Raw genomic sequence first — 15,762 nt, forward strand, 5'->3', positions numbered from 1 at the left:
GTTAAGGACCAAAAGAGACTGCAGCGTATGATCAAGATGGCCAGTAAGATCATAGGACTTGATCAGGTGTCAGCAACTCAGCTGTACAATGAGTTTATCTTACAAAAGACCGATCAAATCCTTAATGACCCCACTCACCCTCTTCATCATAAATTTATGAGAAGCAATAGGTCAACTGGTAGAATTTTACAACAGAGAATTAAAACGGAAAGGTACAATAAATCATTTGTGCCTACAGCGATCAGACTGTATAATGACCAAGCACATAGCAAGTACTTTGATCCCGCACTGGCATTTTAACTGGATGGTACACCCAAATTTCCTTTTTTGACATCTACTCCTAGTTATTTTTATATACTTATTTTTATTTTTAGCTACCTTAATGTTTCGTAAACGTTAGATGTCGGATTGTCTTTGTCATTTCTGTAGTATTGTTTATTTTTGTATTGTGATTGTTGACTTTTGTTATTGTTATTCCCATTGTACTGTTACTTTTTTGTTATATACATGTTTATTGGTTTGTCTGTGGTGTCTATATGTTTAGAGAATATGTTGCGACAAGAGTGCAAAATGAATGACCACATGAATTTCCCCTTGTGGGATAATAAAGTTTACCTTGACCTTGACTGTGGGGGCCATTTCAGTACAGTGAACTCATTGTCATGTTCAAGAAACCCATTTGAAATTATTCGAGCTTTGTGACATGGTGCATTATCCTGCTGGACGTAGCCATCTGAGGATGGGTACATGGTGGTCATAAAGGGATGGACAGAAACAATGCTCAGGTAGGCCTTGGCATTTAAACGATGCCCAATTGGCACTAAGGGGCCTAAGGTGTGCCAAGAAAATATTCCCCACACCATTACACCACCACCACCAGCCTGCACAGTGGTAACAAGGCATGATGGATCCACATTCTCATTCTGTTTACGCCAAATTCTGACTCTACCATCGGAATGTCTCAACAGAAATCGAGACTCATCAGACCAGGCAAAATTCTTCCAGTCTTCAACTGTCAAATTTTGGTGAGCTCGTGCAAATTGTAGCCTCTTTTTCCTATTTGTAGTGGAGATGAGTGGTACCCGGTCTTACTGAGCAGATTGTGAAATACTCAGACCGGCCCGTCTGGCACCAACAACCATGCCACGCTCAAAATTGCTTAAATCACCTTTCTTTCCCATTCTGACATTCAGTTTGGAGTTCAGGAGATTGTCTTGACCAGGACCACACCCCTAAATGCATTGAAGCAACTGGCATGTGATTAGTTGATTAGATAATTGCATTAATGAGAAATTGAACAGGTGTTCCTAATAATCCTTTAGGTGAGTGTATGTGCCTTCTACTCATCTCCAACAAATCATTATTTGTGTAAAATAATATTGTTTTACGCTAATGTGAAATTAAAAAAGCTACCAACACAGCCAACGGTGATTACCCAGACATTGCCTTCTGAAGTATTTCTAGATTTGGTGCAAGTACTGGTAGTTAAATGCTCCTTCAACATTTTCTTGGAGCTCCTAATGTAATTTTAACTCCATACTAATTTCAGCATGTGATTGGTCTCCAAACCGTATTGTTCGTGTTGTATTTCAAATTGTGATACAAAAGCTGGGTGGATAATTTAAGTGACCAGGGAGCTTATTGTGCACTTGTTTCTCGTGTGTAGCAGACAGACACAGTCTTTTATTCAGACGACAACCTAAAGTGCATTTGATATGATAAACACCAAAGCGATGAGAACCAGAATGCATTATCCTTTCACATTAACACCACCGAAGACAAAGTCCAGGCCTTATTTCGTGTTTATGCTAAAGACCAAAATCCAGCCAGAACTGGAAACGGCGATCTGTAATGATAAGGTGTACACAAAAATATCCTGCAAGTTAAGTGAGCTTAATGTTGTTCACATTGGGAAACAGTGCCGGGAGAAGCTTAAAAATGTAAACAAGTTGTTAGTTGTTATTTATATTTGTGTTTTTCACATTTGTATACTGCACCAACATTTTTTTAGATAAATAAATAGTTGTGGAATCAAATGTATAGGGGCTGTTTGCATAAATCAGAAAACAGAAGAACTCCCACACTGTCTCATTTACCGCTGAAATACTTATTAAATCATAACAGATGAAGAACAACATTTTTTACATGCGATAGCGTGAAACCGTCTCAGTCATCTTACGATCAATCTCTGCAATAGCTTGTAAAATCAACAGCAGCAAACTTGAAAGTCCTCTGTGGTTACTGTGCTGCTGCAGTGTGGCACACAGCGCATACGTCAGAGTGAGAACATACGTCAGAGTGAGAACATACGTCAGAGTGAGAACATACGTCAGAGTGAGAACATACGTCAGAGTGAGAACATACATCAGCAGACTCAATTTAGACTGCGGTGGAAACACACAACAATGGGCTGAAAGAACCTTTTAGTTCCTTGAAATGTAGTTCCTGGGATTAAAAGTTGTGGGTACTTTTGGTGGAAATGTTACTAAAGATGGAAAAACTTTATTCTGTTTTAGAAGAACTGTGCTCTATTCACCAGATTGGGTCAATAAAGTCATTATTACGTCTCTGCTTAAATGCTGTTCTGAAAAACAGGTTTTGGCATACCTTCCTACAGGCTATGGTAAAACTAGAATTAATCAAGCATGGCCGACAGTCTGCGATTTATTGAAAACGGACAGGTCAATGATATTAATGGTTACTCTGATTTCAGTAATCGAAGATCAGGTTCATGTTCTGAACGCAAAAGGAATCGCAGCAGCATACGCAGGTCAAAATGAGACGGAGGATGAAAAAACTGTTCTGCAAAATTATTTTGGTGCATCAGGGGGTTGAGACTGCCTCGCCACCTCATTTTGTTCATTTTTGATAGACAAATTCCATAAACTAGGTTTCAGATTAGCACAGGAACAGAGTATTGACTACTTCTCACAACAAAGCTGGCACACCTCTACTTGCGAAGTAGGCTTGCCTAGTTTGGGATACATGGCATGTACTGTCCGCTTCAGGTCCTGCCATCAGGTCCTGCCACATCTCAATTAGATTAAGGTCAGGACTAAGACTTGGCCAATTCAAAACATGATCAAATATGATTTCTCCTGAGCCGTTCTTTAGTAGATTTGCTTAAATGCTTTGAGTCGTTGTCTTGTTGGTAGGCTCACTTTTGGCCCAGCTTAAGCTCCTTGATTAATGGCCTGACCTTCTGTTCAAGAATCTGGTATACCTCAGAATGTATGTATCCCTTAATAATGTGCAGTTGACAAGGCCCAAGAAAAACAGCAGCCCCAGATCTTAACATTCTTGACTGTTGGGAAGGTTCTTTTGGGGGTAGGCAGTGTTGGGTCATTCACCAAACACAGCAATTAACTGATACATTTTGGACTCATCTGTCCTGAATAAAGGCTTCCAGAAATCTTCTGGTTTGTCCAGGTGTTGTCTGGCAAAGTTAAGACAGGCAGTTTGGTTATTTTTTGACAGAGATCTGCCAATCTCCAGACAAAATGCATTGGTTGGCATTTTCCTGATTTTATATTTTTCTTAATATTTTATAAGGACATCCACTTCTAAGCCTAGTTACTGTCATGTTAAATAGGCTTCATTTGTAAATGATTTGCCACACAGTGGAATGACAGAGATCAAATATTTTTGAGGTGGATGTATAGACCTCCCCAGACGGATGTGCCCTCACCACCCTCTTCCTGATGTCCGCTGAGAACTACTTAACTGTCAGGATGGTGTTCACCTAAATGGGTTACATCAAACTGACCACTTTTCTTGTCTCTATCAGAGTGATTGGTTAACTAAGTATCCAATTATTTAAACACCTGATTCTACTTACCTAACTGCTTTACCAAATGCAAACTTGGATTTAACTTATTTCTGCACCCGCTCTAATGCCTTTTTAATAGTGTTTTTCTACTACATGCATGATTGCCTCTAAACAAACATACTGAAATGGTAACTATAAACCTGTTATGACAGATGACAAAATATTGGTTCGGATTAAATTAGGATTTGGGGGAGAACACAAAAACATTTTATAATTGACAAGGGGTTCACATACTTTCAAGCAATACTGTACTTTTGAATTGTTTATATTAAAATGGTACCTATTTCTTCGACAGGCTGCATCACACCGATCTCATTGTTCACAGTCATCACAGATACCAGACTTGTTTCTGGACGAATGGTCTCCTCCAATAGCTATAAAACGTCCGACAATCAGCATGTAGGACAATTATGCAATATTTTAAGAGAACATAATATCAAATTACCGTGAAGCTTGGTATAAGTGGTGGATTTATATAATAGCTGTATAAAAAAAATTATTCTTATTTCAGCTTGCCTGTAGATCAACCAGGCCATTTGACTTCACAGGAAGATAGGTTATGTCGAAGCCCTCTGCTTCCAAGACTCGACAGGAGTCAAGCACACACTTATGCTCGGTCTGAGTTGTGATAACATGATTCTTCTTGGCCTTGTAAAAGCGAGCCACGCCCTTCAAGAAAACATTTTGGAAAGAAACAAGAACAAGCACTCAGTTCTTTATCTCTCTCAATTGTATACATGTATCCGCATTTACAAAACAAATTACACAATAGAACAGTTGATTGAAAGTGGCATATTGTTATGTCAATCTTTTCATCAGCTGCGAGTTTTTGGCATGTAATGTTTGCCCTCCTAAATTCTTGAGCTCAATATGTTTACTGAAGTGTTAGAAAACAGACTTACTTTGATTGACATATTATTGGATTCAGTGGCACCACTTGTGAACACAATCTCACGAGGATCCGCAGCAATCAGGTCTGCCACTTGCTGTAATGAAAAATTATAGAAACAGCTGGTATGTTAGCCTCTCTCACCATTTGGTGACATAATACAATAGCTGGGAAAAGTGCTGTCATTCAGTTACCTTTCTAGCTTTTTCCATGGCACTTTCGCTTTCCCAGCCATATGCATGTGTTCTCGAATGAGGGTTACCATAATAATTCACTTGATAGGGAAGCATTGCATCCAGAACTCTTGGATCCTAAGTCAAAAAAGAGAAGATCATTGAGTGGTGATTGCAGTTCTCAAAGACAACACTGCTTGAATCAAATTATTAAGATCCAAGAAATCATACAATACCATTGGTGTTGTGGCTTGAAAATCCATGTAGAGAGGTCGCAGCTCATCTTTCTCCAGTGCCCTGCTTTTGATCAATTCTGTAAAAATATTCTAACATTATGATTTTGACATTTTAATTTGGATCCAACAACCATTAACATTTCTCATTAAATAGCCTACATATTGGCAAATGTCTAATGCTGAATCAGGGCAGAAAGGTCACATTGCCAAAACATAAAAGTTGACATTTCTGAAAAGTGAAAATAAACAATTACCAGAATGTTGAATACAACTGAATTCAAATGTACTGAAATCTATTCCGGTTTGTTCTTTGGCCAGTAGGGAGCAAAGATGAAATAGCCACAGACCAATGAAGACAACAATATCTGCCACCATTTCACACGCAGCATTTTTTCATGTATCTAATGCATATCCATTTACATAAAACCAGTTCCGTCAGCCATAAAAAGAATAGAGTGGATAAAGATTGCTGAGCAACAAACTGAAAAATTGGAGGGGGGATTGAACTGTGGTCAGATTAAGATGATTAGTGGTCCTGGCCCCAAAGAGGCCCTATTATTTTTGTTAGGATTGTTGCTGGGGCTTGCGCAGCAAAAGCCACAGGTTAGTTCTTTGGCACACTTCTTATTATTCTTTAGAATGTCATTCCTCCTACGCTCAAGCTAGAAACTTCATTCAAAATTTAAAATGTTTAGACAGGTCCAGATTTAGTTTATTGCATACACCTTTTTGATATCTTTTATAATTCTTAAAATATTTAACTTTTATTAAACTTTTAAAACATAACTGACTTGAATGGGATTTCTTTGGAATCCTGAAGTTTCCATTGTTTACTCCCACATTCTAATGACTTTTGAAAAGTCATAGTTGTCGAAAACAACACACTTTAACAATACCCCCAGCCAGATAGAGAAACAGTACAATTATGTAATATATTTCTCTGCTTGTCAGCTATTTAAATGTACAAAAAATACAAAAATCTCTCTAAACAAACTCAAACTACTTCAGCCAGAGTAACCGTAGCAACTGATAAAGCCTTTGAAATTTTTTTGTATCCATCTTCTATCTTGTGCCTGTCCACAACTTTATCCCGGAGATCTTTTGACAATGCCTTGCCACCCATACTTGATTGTTTTCTTCAGTTGCACTACCAAGGACTGAAATGCTTCAGGAAAAGCTTGTTTCATGCTGAGCTAATCAAAATGACCACAGCTGATCACATTTGAAAGTCAATTGGCTTTGTCTGCTATTGAGAAGGTGATTAACTACACCTGGTTGGGTTTACAGGTCATTTTTAGGAGGGGGGTGATTCTTTTTTCAACTCAGTGATTCTGTTTTTTAATTTGTAATTTTTTTTCCCCTGACAAGTTGGTATTATATCTTTCACTTGGATGTTATAAGTTGTAAATACAGCTGAATACAATTTTTTAGTCTGTTTTCATTTCAGGCTGCAAAGTAACAACATGTGATTATTTTAAAGGGGGTGATTCTTTTCTATACCCACTGTACCTACAGAACAAAGAACAGATATCTTGCTAATGCACATCAAAACCATTTAAGAGTTGATTTGGTTGAGCTTAAATACTTGGGAAATTGTTTGTCTGATCATTTTGGCATATCTATGCAAATAATATAATCATCAAAAATATGTATGGCCTTTTAAAAGCATTGAGTTAGGATGGTATAAATGTGAAACAAAGTGGTTTCCAGGTCTAGCTTAAACAACAGTGTTTGAGAGATAGTGTTGGTAAGCTAATAGTATTGGTTTGAGTAATACTATTTAGCTATACTAATGTATCCTAAATCATATTGCTAGAATTTAGATGTAGGTTTTACATGTACTGATTTTATTTGTATTATGTGTAAGTAGGGCTGCATGATAAAATATTGAATAATATTGAATAAACATAGCAATATTTATTTGACAAACATTGCAATTATGGTTGATTTGAGATTTTCAAACATGGGTGTAAACAGCGTAGATGATCTCATTTAAAAATACAGATCATAGCCTACAGTCTACTATTAAACTGAATTTTAAAAATAAAACATTTAACTACTCATTTAATGCAATGGCGTTTGCAATGTTTGTGTCATTGCCGTAGCTATTTAGGCAACATTTCTCAACCCTTGAAGTAAATTTTCTCCCAAATTAAGTATATTTCTAGGCATCACCATTGAGGCTCAAACTTTTAATTACCAGGCTATTCTGTATGGGACAATATATTGGTGCCACTCGCTAGCTTGAAACATATGTCTTTGCTAGCAGTTGCAGTATTAATTAAAACGGAAATCCATCAAGCATTTAAACAAAATTAGTCCAGGTATTTAAGTAATCTAATAAACACAACAAGAAAAACTATTACGGACATACAATGAGTGCCTGTTGACTCGCATGAAGTGCATCTCATTCACTTTTAAATCTGAAAATCGCGTAAATTGATGATTTGGAAACTGCATGCCAGTATTACAATTTTGATTATAATTAGCTTAATCGAGCAGCTTTATGTACAAGGTATAATGGTTTAACAAGCTAGTTTAAGCAAGAGGTAGATGTAAGGGAAATTATGAAACTAAAGTTTGACTTTTATCCTTTCTATATGGGTTCAGGCCTATGGCAGGAAGGCCTCCACAAAGTTTCAAGCTGATCAGCCTAATGGGGGTGCTATAATCAACAAATCCATAGGGCCCCATTAAAATGAATGGAAGTCAATGGGGAATGAATGCAAGTCTATAAAGAATGAATGGGAATCAATGGTGATTCAATGGGAGTCTATGGAAAACCATGGAAATCAATGGGGAATGAATGGAGGTCAATGGGGATTCAATGGGAATCTAAGGGGAACGCATATAATTCAATGGGGAATGAATGGAGGTCAATGGGGAATCAATAGGAGTTAATGGTGAGCTAGTGGGAGAAAAGAATGGCGTTAATGGGGAATGAATGACAATGAATTAAGAATAAATGGGTGCCATGGTGGTCCAGGAAGGAAAGGACCCTGCCATTTCCGCTTGTGGATATAGTTCTCTCATTATTCCCCAACAGAACTTTTACTAATTTAACTAAAGTGTATTCCCCAGAATCCTAAACATGCCACTTGCCTCTATTTGTCATTTGTTGTAAACAAAGCTCTGAAAGAGCAACTGTTCATTCGGTTTAAACATTAGTTTGACTGAAAATGTTGTAGGGTGACCAAATTTGGGGAATCAACTTGTGTTTCACAAAATGGAAGACTTTTCAGCAAGACATTCCATCAAGACATCAACAGCAACCCTGTCTCTGATTATCACGAAGCATTCAAAGACGGTGATTTTAATAACGATGAATCTCTCCGAAAAGTTGACTGCATCCCATGCCAGAAGCGCACAGCACAGCGTATCGCTCCCCAAGTTGCTTGTCACCGCTTTGTTGTCATTCAAAATGAATGAAAGTGACACTTTCACAGCACTTGGACGCATTTAGTGTCCCAGACACTTTTCATGGTGGGTCTAGTGGAGCTGGGATTGAAACTTGGCCTATCAGATTTCCAATCAAAATAACCAGTGTGATAGCAAGGTGTATTGCACTCAGTTCAACAGTGAGCAAACTTGAACAACCAATCAACCACTACACCCTCCCCCTTATGTCCCAAGTTGTTCTGTGTCCCCATATGCTGTGGTATTTAAGTAGCTAGCTACTTTGCCCAAACATGGAGATGTGTTAGCAAAAGATGACCACAAATGGCCAGAGAATCCAATTATACTAGGAAAATCATGCAGGATCATGCTAAGATGTTGCAAAGCAAATTGATACAGGCTGCGAATGCCGGCAGAGATGACGATCAGGACATTAAGACAGCCAAAGGACAAATCAGCATCGTGATGGCCTCTCCCAAAACATTTGTTGGCAACAATCAACGGAGAAGCCGATTGCAGAGCCCAGTGCACAGTATACATTGTATGAGATACGTTTAGCTACATTAGCAATTATGTTATCTCTGCCCTAATGCAGTCAGTAGGGTCAGCGATTTTAGGTGTATTGCACACAGTTCAAATACATTTCTACTTGGTATACATACTCCAAATGTTTGACTGTGCTGAGTTGCTAGGGATCCTAATAAAGAAAAGTAAACACATGATTATTTTCATTTTCCCAGCTTTAGGACACTTGTGCAAATGGCTGAGGTGTCTATGAACATTCAAATGGTGGGCAGAGGGGATGGGGTTCATTTTGGATTTTGCGATGTTGTACAGTCGACTGATGAAGGCAACGTTAATCAGTCCAAGCAGTTCCATGTATTTGATACATTACAAAACTAGCATAGAATTACTTCAAATAGTCTACTACTTATCTACAGCCGACTGGACACAACTTCACTCAGAAGGGAGATTATTGGAGATGGACTGCAACTGACTCCAGATCCGATTTTTTATTTAATCAAAATGTATCACATAAATGAATACCAAGCATTTTTAAAATGGCAAAATGCTAGTAATTTTTAGGGTGTTATCTATTCAAAACAAAATGAATGATTTCGGAGTTCCTCTCCTTGCACCCAACTAACCAAATACAGTGGGGCAAAATAGTATTTAGTCAGCCACCAATTGTGCAAGTTCTCCCACTAAAAAAGATGAGAGAGGCCTGTAATTTTCATCATAGGTACACTTCAACTATGAGAGACAAAATGAGAAAAAAAATCCAGAAAATCACATTGTAGGATTTCTTATGAATTTATTGGTAAATTCCTCTGTAAAATAAGTATTTGGTCAATAACAAACAAGCAAGATTTCTGGCTCTCACAGACATGTAACTTCTTCTTTAAGAGGCTCCTCTGTCCTCTACTCGTTACCTGTATTAATGGCACCTGTTTGAACTTGTTATCAATATAAAAGACACCTGTCCACAACCTCAAACAGTCACATTCCAAACTCAACTAGGGCCAAGAACAAAGAGCTGTCAAAGGACACCAGAAACAAAATTGCAGACCTGCACCAGGCTGCGAAGTCTGAATCTGCAATAGGTAAGCAGCTTGGTGTGAAGAAATCCACTGTGGGAGCAATTATAAGAAAATGGAAGACATAAAAGACCACTGATAATCTCCCTCGATCCGGGGCCCCTCGCAAGATCTCACCCCATGGGGTCAAAATGATCACAAGAACGGTGAGCAAAAATCCTAAAACCACACGGGGGGACCTAGTGAATGACCTGCAGAGAGCTGGGACCAAAGTAACCATCAGTAACACACTACGCCACCAGGGGGACTCAAATCCTGCAGTGCCAGACGTGTCCACCTGCTTAAGCCAGTACATGTCCAGGCCGGTCTGAGGTTTGCTAGAGAGCATTTGAATGGTCCAGAAGAGGATTGGGAGAATGTCATATGGTCAGATGAAACCAAAATAGAACTTTTTGGTAAAAACTCAACTCGTCATGTTTGGAGGAAAAAGAATGCTGAGTTGCATCCAAAGAACACCATACCGACTATGAAGCATGGAGGTGGAAACATCATGCTTTGGGGCTGTTTTTCTGCAAAGGGACCAGGACGACTGATCCGTGTAAAGGAAAGAATTAATGGGGCCATGCAGGGCTCCAATAAAAAAAAATCAATTAAGGAGCCATTGGCTCCTATAGGCGAGAAAAACAGGCGCCAAATAATTTTTTTAAGAGCCACATAACAATGCACTTACTTTTATTCACCTTGTTGTGTCTCTCCTCTTCCGACTTATGAACTATATACAGTCAAATAAAAAAAATGTACGCAGAATCTGAGCCAGTGTCACTGCCACTGACCATGATTATGTCCATATCACTTGGCCACAGTGTAGTTTGGCCGTCTCCTCTTCTTTTTTGCAGAAAGCCAGCGTTTGACACATGGTTCAGGATCAAACTGTTCAAGTGATGGGCCTTCAGTGCTGATCCTGATCAAATCTTCCAAGGTTGACACATGGAGTGAATTGCGTACTTTAGATTTTATCCTGTTTTAAATCGAACAACAAAATTGTTGATGAGAAGTAAAAAAAATATATTCCCAAAACGCTATAAATCCATCAATTTTCAAAAAAAATGTATGGTCTTTTTAAAAAAGTATTTTGTCTTTTATTTTTCGTGTTTAAATTTGAGGAAAAAACTATGCATGTGACAGTTCTCCATTACGGACGCGACCGCTCTGAAAGCGGCACTATAAATACTTTCAAACTTTCACACACAGAGACCTCAAAACAGAAAGCTCAAATTTCGTTTTGTATTAAATGTATCTTCATTTTAATAAATTTTTCATTAACCACTATCCTGGATTTAATAAATAAAAAATGTATATAGCAGACGAATAAATAATCACAACATAAGGCTACAGCGCATGAACTGGAGATTATATCATCATGAACCGAACCGTAGACTACTCGCCTCACAGGCCTGAAAAATGTGAAATATATCTATTATCTACAGAACGCTGTTTGTAAACAGAACTATCCAGATTTTTTTTTTTTTAAATCTCCCTCTCTCTAATTGTTTAATTGGTTTCAACCGGCTAATGAGGCTTGGCGGTCGGTCAAGAATTTTTTTGTTTTCGCCATAATGGAAGGGGGCCAGACTATGTACAAATGAATGATGTAACAAAACAAATGAAGCGATAGGCTACTGGTTATAAAACATGCACGTAGGATGTAAATTTGTATTGTCGCCAATGGCGACCTTGGCAGAAATTTCACTTGCAAATAAATATATTTGATCGCAAATGCAACCATTTTAGTCGCAGTTTGGAGCCCTGCCATGTATCGTGAGATTTTGAGTGAAAACCTCCTTCCATCAGCAAGGGCATTGAAGATGAAACGTGGCTGGATCTTTCAGCATGACAATGATGCCAAACACACCACCCGGGCAACGAGGAGTGGCTTCGTAAGAAGCATTTCAAGACCTTGGAGTGGCCTAGCCAGTCACCAGATCTCAACCCCATAGAAATACTTTGGAGGGAGTTGAAAGTCCATGTTGCCCAACGACAGCCCCAAAACATTACTGCTCTAGAGGAGATCTGCATGGAGGAATGGGCCAAAATACCAGCAACAGTGTGTGAAAACCTTGTGAAGACTTACAGAAAACGTTTGACCTCTGTCATTGCCAACAAAGGGTATATAACAAAGATTAACTTTTGTTATTGACCAAATACTTATTTTCCATCATAATTTACCAATAAATTCATAAAAAATCCTACAATGTGATTTTCTGGATTTCTTTCTAATTTTGTCTCTCATAGTTGAGGTGTAACTATGATGAAATGACAGGCCTCTCTCATCTTTTTGAGTGGGAGAACTTGCACAATTGGTGGCTGACTAAATACTTTTTTGCCCCACTGTATAAATCTAAAATATAGCTGCCAGCGTCAATTAGGGGTTCAAGCAAACAGAGTGCAAGACAAGGATTGGCCACGCAAGCCAGAGAGTAGGCCCAGCAATTTCTTTTTGCGTAATGAGTGTTTAAACAGATTTTCCAAAACAGCGCCCCCACATACTCTATCAGCGCCACACACCACAGGCCTCTTTCGCATCTCGTTCCGACCACAGTCACAGAGTTTGGTGACAATCGGACAAAGAGTTGCTGAGAAACCCCCTCACACCCTGTGAATTTTTCAGACAATGGAAGTTGTTGGCACATGACATATGCAGACCTCCCATGCTCTCTATACTGACCACTGATACCAAGTTTGGTGACAATCGGACAAATGGTTGCTGAGAAACGCCCTCACTTCCTGTGAAATTCTCTGACACAGGAAGTTGTTGGCAGGTGACACGGCACCTCATTCCGACCAAGGATCCCAAGTTTGGTGACAATCGGACAAACGGTTGCTGTGAAACTCACTTCCTGATAGGGGGCTTCACTGCCATTTTTGATCGGCTGCAATGGGCAAACGATTTTGCAAATCAAAAATCCACCTAACAATTAGGCTCAGCGTGTAGATCATCTCTGCCAAGTTTAGGGAAGATTGGACAAAATTGTGACCTGTGAAGCATTTTAGAGGTTTAACAGGAAGTTGAATATGGGGGAAATATAAGATGTTGGAGCTCGATGTTTCAAGAGGCAATTTTGTTTATCATACTGACAGTCACATTTGGAGACAGGTTTGGTGATTTCAGCTCCAAAGATATTGCTATTTGAAAAGCTCAAGTTTGACGACACACTGTAGCGCCATCCAATGGCCGATCTCGCCCAAACTTTTACTGGTTTCATGGCGGTCAAGCATTTCTAAAGGCTTTAATTGATAGCAAGTCTGGTGCCAATTGGACAAACGGAGGCTGAGATACAACCTCACGTATAGAATGGCGGCTTTGCCACCATTTCTGATTAGCTGCAATGGGCAAACAATTTTGCAAATAATAAAATCCACCAAGTATATTGTTCCGCTTCGCCTGTAGATCATCTCTGCCAAGTTTCAGGAAGATTGGACAGAATTTGTGACCTGTGAAAAATATTTTTCACAAAATCCAAAACGGCGGAAAATAAAGTTAGGCCCAAATTAAAACGGTTGTTCAGCACGTGGTCATTCATCATATTACACTGGTTTCATGTCTCTAGGCCAATCAAAGCCTAGGTTATAAGCATTTGAAAATCGCGACATTGACCCGATGGTGGCGCTAGAGGAATTGACCTATGGACACAAAAATTAGTTTTTGTGCGTTTGGCAGAGCCCTCTGTGGATGTGCCAAGTTAAAAAAAAGTTAGCCAGTAGAAGTTGGTAAACTTGCAAAAACGGCGGAAGAAAGAGAATAATAATAATCATTTTTAAAAAAACTAACAATTGCAATAGGGTTCCCGCAGCTTCGCTGCTTGTACCCCCAATTAACTGGTAATTAGTACAGCTATACAAGAAAATAATCTGCGGTCCGAGAGAAGAGGTTTGTCAACCTCTATGGAACTGGCTAGCTATTTAGCTAACGCGTTAGCTTGTTGCGTCATCGAAATAAGAATTTCCTATCTAGCTAACACTATAAATAGCTAGTCACAGAGAAAGTTCGGCCACTAAGTTCCTGTCATGATGTTCCATTCATGACCAATAATAGTTATATTCGTACTGGTATTATAGATGTCCCATACAGAGCAAACACTTTCATAAAAGTCCATTCAAAATGGCCCATGACATTGGTTAACATGGATGTCGTACATACAATTACTTGATTGCACTTTGTTGTACTGTATCTATTACAGTAGACTAATATTAAGAAAATTAAAATAATATCATAGGTAACTCCCTGTCTTCTCTAATACGTATAGTTGAACATTTCGTAAAGCCATTTCGCTCAGGGAGCCATATTAAAAGGCTAGATATCCAGATGTGAAATGATACAGTAGATAGCTAGTTAAAATATGGTAAAAAAATATATATAAAAGTCGCTTGTACATTAACTTACCCCTCCCAACAACATTCACAGAACTTGTACTATAGTTTATTCGGTGGCTTGGAAATCCTCGCATGGATCCCATAATCTTCGTAGAAACCGTCTTGCTCAACATCTTTACAGTTAGTGAAGGTTTATGTAACCTTAACCAGAGAAGAACCGGATTTGATGCGACGAAAGTTAAAGAATTCAACTGGTTTTGTCAGATACAGCTATAACAATAATTCGACGAACACTGGTTTGGTACAGTGCCTGTCAGTGATGGCCAAACAAGACTTCTTTAGCGTTATTTTAACAACAGGATATTATGCTGGCAACACTCAGATTTTCTTTATCACAATAAAAGCCATCATTGAAATGTATATAGTTAACAATCTAATCTGTAAAAAAAAAAACAGACAAGAACCACATTGGAACGGAAATTAAACATAAAATGACAGACTAGATTGACAGACTAGATTGTTAACTATATTGCCTTTTATAGCTCAATGATGACTTTTATTTTGAAAAAGTAAATCTGAGTCAGCGCTGCTAGCATAATATCCTGCTGCTAGAAGAACGGTAATGAAGCCTGCTAGTAATTCAGCGAGCAGCACTAACGATGACGTCACGCTTGTATGGCACTAAGGACATTTTCAAAATGAAAGCGACAACGTCTATCAATAATTATGGATTATTAAACATATTCCGTGCACTTATGTCACAACATTTGTGGTCGCAAGTCTGACGCTCAAATCTGTACTTACGTTGTGCTAGCTTGTACATTTATGTACGTGCTTGCAAGTTTATCTTCGCAAGTTTGCACATTTAGCTTGTACTTGCAAGCAATATTTGACAAGCTTGTAAAATGAGGTTTGAACACATTTTACAAACTCGCAATTCTGTAACCAAACATTTGTATGAATTCAACTCGAACATCAAGCATATTTTAGCCTTTACCGCTAAGTTTTTGCCGTGAGGCTAAAATGCACGCGCGAATCAGTCTTGGCGCGCTCTTGAAATTTTGACATGTTTACGACCTGGACTAGTTTTTCTAGGTTCGAAAGTGAGAATATATTCCACAAGCAAGAGAGAGGTGGGTCTTCTACTCTTGACCAATCAGTTACATTTGTATTTCTACAACCAATACCATTGCTCGGATAAGTCCATCAATCTAAAGGAAATACCCTATTTCCAGAAGACGATTAGTTCTCCGCAATTGTGGAAAGTTTACGGCTGTACACTGCCCTACTATGTTATTTTCTGACTGAGTTACGTAAATAAATGATCAAA

The 15,762-nt window shown here is 38.6% G+C and overlaps 1 protein-coding gene across 1 annotated transcript in view; it reads right to left on the reverse strand.

Moving 5' to 3' along the window:
* The window catches only part of nfs1 (NFS1 cysteine desulfurase), a 33,684-nt gene extending 18,881 nt beyond the window's left edge, over positions 1–14,803 (reverse strand). The window contains exons 1-6 of the mRNA XM_010882106.4: positions 14,503–14,803; positions 5,128–5,204; positions 4,913–5,029; positions 4,732–4,815; positions 4,346–4,498; positions 4,110–4,203 (exon numbers count right to left, since the gene is read on the reverse strand). Coding sequence (XP_010880408.1) covers positions 4,110–4,203; positions 4,346–4,498; positions 4,732–4,815; positions 4,913–5,029; positions 5,128–5,204; positions 14,503–14,605 — 628 coding nt within the window. The 5' untranslated portion in view covers positions 14,606–14,803. The remainder of the gene's footprint in view (positions 1–4,109; positions 4,204–4,345; positions 4,499–4,731; positions 4,816–4,912; positions 5,030–5,127; positions 5,205–14,502) is intronic.
* Positions 14,804–15,762: the final 959 nt, after the last annotated feature.

This window comes from Esox lucius, chromosome 17, assembly GCF_011004845.1.
Source record: "Esox lucius isolate fEsoLuc1 chromosome 17, fEsoLuc1.pri, whole genome shotgun sequence".
Classification (NCBI taxonomy): Eukaryota; Metazoa; Chordata; class Actinopteri; order Esociformes; family Esocidae; genus Esox; species Esox lucius.